Below are 8,923 nucleotides of genomic sequence, written 5' to 3'. Positions count from 1 at the left end.
GGAGGAATAATTTTAAGTGGACAATAGCGTGCCTGGCTTTAGGGTTTGTGTCCTTGGCAGACTCAAGGGGAAGGCTGGGGCTAGACCAGGATGGCTCAGTGAGTCTATCTACCTCTACACAGCCTCCCGCTCCAGAACACCCTTCTCAAGGCTGACTCTGAGGCCCTGGGCTCCCTCTGCTAGGCTGGCAGGGTCAGTGTAGGGCATGTGGGGAGTGTGCATGGACTCTGGGGGGTGGTGAGCGCCTGAGAGATGCTCCCTGTGGCCTGATGCAGGGCCGACCAGAGCTTGTGTTCATTCCATGAGCTCCCACCCTCCTCCTTCCCCATCTCTCACAGATCATTGTCACAGACCATTGTCAAATCCCCTCTACATCTGTCTCAAACTGGGAAGTGTTTGCCCTGCCATCTTGTCACAGAGAAGGAAGTGGAGGTACAAGTTCCTGAATCTAGGTCACGGTGCTGGCAAGAGGAGGAATGGATCGCCCAGCTTTGATTTCAAGCTTCCTAGCTCTCAGAGAGTTTTTAAATCTGTAGCCCACACCCGATTCCTCAGTGTGGGATGCTGATGTCTGAATCTCCATCACACCCATTCCACAGCATGGGATGCTGTGACCCTTTAATACAGTTCCTCATGTTGTGGAGATCCCTGACCATAAGATTATTTTCATTGCTACTCCATAACTGTCATTTTTGCTACTGTTATAAATCATAATGTAAATATTTTTGGAGATAAAGGTTTGCCATAGGAGTCATGATCCAGCTATTGAGAACCACTGGTCTATAACTATATTAAGTTGGGCACCATCTGTCCTTTTGGGGTCTGTTTGCTCCTTGGACTGACCTCAGCACATCCTGTGACCCCCCTTACCCCAAGAGAATCCCTGCCAGGGTCCCTGACTATTGGGAGACTGGGCAAGCAAGGACTGAGCCTGGCTGGTGGCCGGCAACCCTGGAGGTTTTCTGACTCATTTTGACACCTTTCAATCATTGCTGAAAGTTTCAAAGAGCGACTGTCCTAAAAAATCATCCAGTTATTGATCACTGTGGGACCAGGAACCTCAACCCACAAGGGGACTCCAGGTTGGTTAAGTGTGGTTTGGATGCGCTGTTTCTCTGGGAATGTGTAAGTCTCAATGAACTCCAAATAAGAGTCTCCCAAACTTGCTTGCTGACTGATACGCTTGGCTGGGGAGTTCCAGCACTCCTTGTCCAGGAGAGTCGTGACCTGTGAGACAGGCAGGATGGGCCTTTCCTGTAGGGCTGAGTGACTCCCGGGAACCCAGGCGTCTCTGTTATTTCTCTCTGTCCTGTGACAGACAGAGTACTTGACAAAGCAGTTTAAGGAAGGAAGGGACTATGCTGGCTCACGCTTTCAGGGCACAGGGCACAGTCCATCACGGTGGGGAAAGCAAAGCGGCAGGAGCGTGAGATGGCCAGACATAGGGCTTCCTCTGTCAGGAAGCAGAGAGATGGACGCTGGTGCTCAGCTCACTTTCTCCTTTCTATTCAATCTGGAACCCCAGCCCATGGCATGGTGCCGCCCACATTCAGGGTGGCTCTCCCACCTCAGTTAAGTTAATGCAGAAGCTCCCACACAGATATGCCCAGGGGTTTGTTTTCATGGTAGCTCTAAATCCTATTAAGCTGACAAGATTACCCATCATCTCTGTATAGCACTGTAGGGAACCTGGCTGTTCTGAGGACACCGACCATCAGCATTTCATGGAAGATAAGAGGGAAGATGGTCTTTTTCCATGCTGGGGCCTCAGATTCTTGAAACCATTACCCAGTGATGGACCTGGCTGGGATAAAGCATGCCATCTGGTTCTGCAGGATGCTGATCCCAGGGAGAAGATGGGGTGTGTCCAATGTTGGGCTAACACCAGACCCTGACCCGGGGAGAGCTATCATGGAACATTCAGAATGCAGATAGATATTGGGTAGGAACGGGAGCTTTCTTGGCAGGAAGTGGCAGAGGTGGGAGGGTCAATCGTGGCCTCTCAGTGTCTGTCATGTGGGAAGGGAAGGGTCTCCTAGGCTGGGCAGGGTTAAGACCAGTTAAAGAGTGACCAGCTTGGCACCAGGGGCTCTTTCTTCTTAGCAAGGTGGTGAGAGTGACCTTGGATGTCACGTGGCTGGAGAAGGAGCTCTTGGCTCAGGTGGTGGTCGTTGCTGTGGTCATGCACTCCGGCAGCTAATCCATCCCTCTGGTTACTGAGGCGGTCCGTCCTCTCTCCTGAGTGCCTGTAACTGCATGAAATGTGGTTAATATTTCAGGGAACTGAACATTACTACTTTTTGTTTATTTATTTTTCTGTCTTCTCTGAAACAAGGACACACTACATAACCTCAGACTGGCCTGGACTCAAGATCTTCCTGTTTCAGATTCTCCAAGATGATGGACAGGTGTCAGCCCCGCTCCAGGGGTCCCTTTAAAGACCGAGTCTTCTCGTGTGTATGTGTGTGCATATTCGTGTGTGTCTGTGTGTGTGTGTGTGTGTGTGTGGTGTACACATATACACATGAACGTGGAGGTTGGAGGTCAACCAAGACAGTTTGTCCTCAGGCACCATACATACTTTTTTTTTTTTTTTTTTTTGGTTTTTCGAGACAGGATTTCTCTGTAGCTTTGGAGCCTGTCCTGGAACTAGCTCTTGTAGACCAGGCTGGCCTCGAACTCACAGAGATCTACCTGCTTCTGCCTCCCAAGTGCTGGGATTAAAGGGGTGCGCCACCACCACCCGGCCATACGGTTTTTTGATATGAGTGTTCTCACTGGCTTGGAATACACCAATCCAGATAGGCTGGCTGGGATCCTCCTGTCTCTCTTTGCCTCTGCATGCACAGCCAAACTTGCCTTTTATTTTATTTTATTTTTTTATATTTATTTATTTATTATGTATACAATATTCTGTCTGTGTGTATATCTGCAGGCCAGAAGAGGGCACCAGACCCCTTTACAGATGGTCGTAAGCCACCATGTGGTTGCTGGGAATTGAACTCAGGACCTTTGGAAGAGCAGGCAATGCTCTTAACCTCTGAGCCATCTCTCCAGCCCCCTGCCTTTTATTTTATTTATTTATTTATTTTTTGGTTTTTCAAGACAGGGTTTCTCTGCAGCTTTTTTAGAGCCTGTCCTGGACCTAGCTCTTGTAGACCAGGCTGGCCTCGAACTCACAGAGATCCGCCTGCCTCTGCCTCCCGAGTGCTGGGATTAAAGGCGTGCGCCACCACCGCTCGGCCCTGCCTTTTATTTTTAATGCTCGTGCTGGAATTGGTTTTGGTGGCGAAATTGCCACTATTACCCATATTCTAGTAAGTGGCTTGGGCATGGAGAGAATCACTTCTTTGTTCTGTAGTTGCTCACTCTTTTTGGGGAGACAGGAACTAGGCTAAAAGTAGCACAGCAGACCTCAGGATGCTAACACCAGGGTTGAAGGCTATTGGGGGATGGGCACATAGGGACTGAGCCAGTCAGTGCCAGCTGGGCCCATGCTGATTTCTTCTCAGGGGTCTTTCTTGTCACCGGGCTCAGTTCTGAAGTCACTGGTGCCCTGTTACTCTGGCACCTAGCATGCAGAAGCAAAGCCTGGGTATCGATAACCACCTGGTTGGTCATCACTAGGGTATCACGTATGTCAATACACGGGGGATTCTAGGCTGGCTCAGTTCATTCAGATGTAATATTTTTCTATGTGATGTTACATGTTTGTGTGTTTTTCCGTGTGTGTTGGTGTGTGTGTGGGTGCACACATATGTATGGAGGCCAGATGTCTATGTGCCTTCCTCAATCACTTTTCTGCCTGCTTTACCTAAAGTAGATGGGGCCCATGATGAAGGTCTCTGGAACCCCAAATGAACTGAGCCTTGAATTCACTGGAATGAGCCAAGCCATTTAAATGGGGGCAGAACCGACATTCCTCAGAGGAACAAGGGAGTTTATTGCAAGATGGGAGGCTGAAACCACACAATGGCATGAGCAGGACCAGGCTGATTAGAGAGACTGGCTCCTCCCCCCTCCCCTCCCCTCCCCTCCCCTTCCCTCCTCTCCCTTCTCCTTCCCTTCCCTCCCCTCCTCTCCCTCTTTCTGTCCTGGAACTCTCTTTGTAGACCTGCCTGGCCTCAAACTCACAGAGATCCACCTGCCTCTGCCTCCCGAGTGCTGGGATTAAGTACCTGCGCCATAACCGCCTGGCAAAGACAACTTTCAGTGTGTCCAGAGAGAGCCATTACCCACGAGGCTCAGTGGCTCAGAGTGAGAGATGGCTCTGCTACCAAGTCTCTCTGCACAGATGCTTGCACCAGCGGGCTGCCGCCACAGCAGTGGACATTCGGATCTGTTGATAGTGGGTATTTGAGAGGTTCTGAAGGAGAAGTGGGGTAGATGAAAGAATATCGACTGGACCTTAGCCTAACATAGTCTCTTTATTTTATTTTATTTTTTTTTTGCCCAGAGCACATTTGGTGTGGGAAGTGTTGCAGGCTGTGAGGAAACCCAGATTTCAGAGAGCAGCACCCACACTCCACACTGGAATCTGTCCTACTTAATGGGTGTGAGGTGAGGATGTGGGCGGCACTGTCGGCTTCCACTCCACTCCAATTAAAGAACGGTGCCTAGCAGGCTCAAAGGAGGGAGCATGTTCAGCTCCAGTGTGGAAAACTGAGACTATCCAATGTAGTCTGGGGCTCAGTGATGCCATCAGGGAGGGACCCAGCCATGTCACTGTTCCCCTCTGTCACCTTCCGCTCCCAAGCCTTGATGCCCAGTCTGTCAACTCATCATGCTGGCACACCACAGGACAAAGGGGGAGCTTTGGGCTTGATGGTGTACACCCGGGAGTCATCATTGTGGAGGTTAAGGCGGGAGGCTCATGAGTTCAAAGCTGACCTGTGTTACGTCACAAGAGGGTGCTATTGAAAACAGAAGGTGGGAAGAGGGAAGGCAGAGAACGTGGCAGTGTGAATCTAGTAGTGATTCCATTCACTGTGCTGATCCATCTGTTTTAGCCCATTGGCCAGAGAATGGTCACCGATTCTGTCCTGGCCATTTGTGGCTGTGAGCTATTGAGGGAAGCTGGGGGTAAAGCAGGCTGTTATTGCCACCTTGTCTCCTCTTGGACCTATCAATTAGGAGTAAACATGTTCTTTCCTTCTAAACCACATATTATCATTCTAAACAATATAGATGTGTTGTATTCAATGCGTGTATCCATGAGCACCCACATGGAGGGAAGAAAGGAGTTTCTTTCCATGATAGAGGTTCTTTCAACTCGTTTGCTCTAGATTGGGGACTTCAAGGGACTCTGCTGTCCTGAACTCAGAATATAGGGACCCACGACTGGGTGTCTAGCTGGGAGGACCTGGGAACCCTGGTAGAAAAGCGGTATACACACGCTGTGATGGTAAATCTAAAAACAGGTGGATCTACAGGCTTCCTGGCCAGGAGGCTTTGCGTAGCTGGGGCGCCCTGGTCCAATGAGAAACCTTGTCTTAAAGGAGATAGATGGCATCCTTGGATGATGGCAGAGGTGGTCCTCTGGTTTCCACATGCACACCCTGTCTAGGTTTGCACCCACAGGCAGATAGACAGACAGACAGACACACACACACACACACACACATACTCACACACACACTCACACATATATACTTAAAGAAAAAAGACAGTGTAGTCTGGTTCTGACGCCACATTATCTGAAGCTCCTCCCTGTGCCCCACACCAGGTCATAGCCTCATACACCCTCAATCTATATCACCAGACATCTGTGTCAACTGCTGTCCTCACACTGCTGGCATGGACAGACATCGGCTTCTTCAGAGGTAATCGTTGTTGTGGATGGAGTCTCTGTCTGCTTTTGTGTCTCTCTGCCTCCAGGGAAAGGCTTTCTTTGGACCCCTCCGATGCCCACCATCAGTCCTTGGGATCCCGTAGCTTAGCCCAGATCCCCACTGCCTTCCCAACCTTAATTGCAGTGACTCTGAGCCATGGACCCAAGGCAGTGCAGCGGGTCAGCGTCTCTGTGGTAAGGGCTGACTGGTGGCCCTTTGGAGCTGTGTCCTGCAATTTGAAGGGTGACAGACAGTATTTCCTGAATGCGAGGCAGAGCTAGAATCTGATGTTAGGTGGGGTCTATGGCAAACGTACCAGGTTCACAGATGACGTACATTCAGTGTAAGGACCGTGGCTACTGAGTCACATCAGCTTAGGGCCCACAGGTGTCTCAGGTCCTCATGGTCGTCAGTATGATGGAATGGGTTTTCTCTGTGTGCTTTTGAAGGCTGTGTGCAATCATGATTTCCTAATGACTGAACTGATGCCATGATTGTAAGGCGGGTGGGTGCCTTGATCCTGGTGCTAGCCTGCAGCTGGCAGGGTCCATGCCCAGAAGAAAGCACAGCTTCATCTATGGCTGCCCCAATCCACTCTCGGGTTCCATGCAGAAAGCAGAGCTGGGTGTATTGCTCCTTCCAGGCTGGTCCTGCTCTGTGTTGCTGATGCGTGGAGGAGCCCTGTGCTTGTGGAAGGCCCCAACTGAGAAAGAATTGCTCAGTCCTAGCAAGTGCCCTGCCTTCCTCCACCCAGGAGGAGAGCAGAAGGCGAGCTTCTCTTTATATGTTGGGTTTGTTTATTCCAGAGCTCGGCTCAGATCATGTTCTAGGGTTCTAGTGTACCTGAGTGCTCTTCTGTCCCTCCTTCCCCTTTCCCCTCCCCCATCCCTCCCTCCCTTCCTCCCTCCCTCCCTCCTCCCCTCTGACTGTTACTCTATTCTAGCTGGCCCACTCCTCAATCTGTACACCAAGGTGGCTTGGAACTCACAGAGATGCACGTGCCTCTGCCTCCCAAGTACTGGAATTAATGGTGTGCACCACCTTGTCAGACAGTTTGCCCTCATAAAACACTGACACACAACAACCTGAGAAAGAAAGGGCTCTTTGGCTCCCAGGACGTAGCCCATCACGGTGGAGATGGCACTGGGCAGGAACATGAGGCAGGTGGTCCCATCGCATCCACACTCAGGAAGCAGAGAGGTGATGCTGGCCCTCAGCTCAGCTGGTCCCATTGCATCCACACCCAGGAAGCAGAGAGAGGTGATGCTGGCCCTCAGCTCAGCTGGTCATAATTCATCCACAATCAGGCAGCAGGGAGGTGATGCTGGCCCTCAGCTCAGCTGGTCCCATTGCATCCACACCCAGGAAGCAGAGAGAGGTGATGCTGGCCTCAAGTGAGCTGAGTCTCAGCTCCCTTTATACCTTCCACTCAGCTGAAACTCCAAACCACATAGGATGGTGTTGTTCACTGGGTTGGATTTCACCTCAGGTACCTAGGCTAGGCATTCTTTCAGATGTTCCTAGAGGTTTGATTTAATGGTGATTCTACATTCTGAGTTTACAAGATAGAACATCCCATCAGCTATAGCCCTGCATGGACCATGGGAGGTCTCTCTGTGGTGTGGAGCTGCCATTGTCCCTTTTGTGTTTGTATTGTGTCCTGAGAACCCCCTAGAGGTCTGTGTACTAGAATGGCCTTAGGGAACTACAAAGTCTGTCACCTGCCTCTGCAGGACCTTTGTCAGCTATTCTAGCCCAATTGTTTAGCTCCAGGCCAAAGAGGGACCTCTTCTCAGAGGTGGTATATAGAATTCCTAAAAATGACAACAGAGATTTTCCTCAGTCTTGTGCCCTCATGTGCATGAACATACACATTAACATAGAAAAAAGTACAGAGATCTGATCACATGAAGCCTGTGCATTGAATCTCCTCCCTCTGCCCCTCCCTCTACCAAACCTCATACAAGCTTAATCTATTTCACAGGTCCCTGTATCGTCGCTAAGGACATACCTGCTGGTGGTGTGTCTGACGTCATAGCGACTCTCATTTCTGTAGCTGGTTCTCAGGACAGCTCACTATGGACACTTTGAAACTTCATCCTCAGCTCTTTGAATTCTGCAACTGACAGCCAGATCCCCAGTCTCTTCTGTGTCCCGTGTCCAGCAGAAAATAAGCCATGGCTCGCCAGCAACTGGAAGTAGTCAGCACGTCTCTGGTCAGGCTGGGCTGGCTGGTCACCATTATCTGCTGTGCCCTACCCTTCTGGCGTGGTACAAAGGTTTCTGAAGAGATGATAATTTGGGAAGGGCTGTGGGACATGTGTGAGGCTCAAGGACTTGAGATCCTACGGTGTGTGAAATACTCACGCTTTACACTACCGCAGGACATCCAGGTGTCTCGAGTTCTGGTGGTCATCTGCATCGTCATCACCTGGATGGGTTTGGTGCTGGACAGGTACCAGGAAGACAGCGCATGTGAGCCAAATACAAGCACTAAAGGAAAGATGATGGTGTTGACAAGTGTGTTGTTCCTGGGGCTTGGTGTGCTGCTGCTGCTGGTGTCTGTGTCCTGGGTAACACACAATGTTGTCAAAGGCAACTCTCTCTCTCTGCTGCTCATGGAAACCATGATGGGAGTCTCACTCTACCTGGGCTGGCTCAGCTCCCTGCTGCTTCTGCTGGGAGGGGCCCTTCTAGGAGGGGCCCACCTGTGGTACAAGGCCCCAACGAACAATGACCAGCCCAGTTCTCCTGAGGGCTCCAGGGATGGGCCCTCCTCAGAGAACAATGAATAAGGTGGGCCACTCTCTGCGCTTTGGATTTATCTGTAGTCACCTCAGATCCATCACCTTGTGACTTATTCTCTAGCTGTTTCTCTTTGACTGAAACATCTTTGGCCTGAGGGAAGGAGAAACAGGAAGCTACAGGACTTGAGTGTCCCCCTCAGCCTCAATGAATTACTGCTGGGGACACACGGGGAGAGAAAACTTCTCCAGGGACTTGGCTGCAAACAGGCTTTGCTGGTGACCTCCTGGGTGCCGTTCTCATGACTCAGCACAATGCTGTGGTGCACTTCCTGTGGATGCAGCCGA

The 8,923-nt window shown here is 50.6% G+C and overlaps 1 protein-coding gene across 1 annotated transcript; it reads left to right on the top strand.

Moving 5' to 3' along the window:
- Positions 1-8,008: 8,008 nt before the first annotated feature.
- Positions 8,009-8,626, top strand: LOC119824341 (claudin-4-like). Its single transcript, XM_038344463.1, has one exon. The coding sequence runs from the start codon at positions 8,009-8,011 to the stop codon at positions 8,624-8,626; it is 618 nt and encodes a 205-aa protein (XP_038200391.1).
- The last annotated feature ends 297 nt before the right edge of the window (positions 8,627-8,923 follow it).

This window comes from Arvicola amphibius, chromosome 10, assembly GCF_903992535.2.
Source record: "Arvicola amphibius chromosome 10, mArvAmp1.2, whole genome shotgun sequence".
NCBI lineage: Eukaryota > Metazoa > Chordata > Mammalia > Rodentia > Cricetidae > Arvicola > Arvicola amphibius.
This window is presented reverse-complemented; position numbering and strand designations above follow the sequence as displayed.

Excerpts from the sequence above, each read along its gene's own strand:
- LOC119824341 (XM_038344463.1), top strand. The coding sequence starts at position 8,009 with ATGGCTCGCCAGCAACTGGAAGTAGTCAGCACGTCTCTGGTCAGGCTG.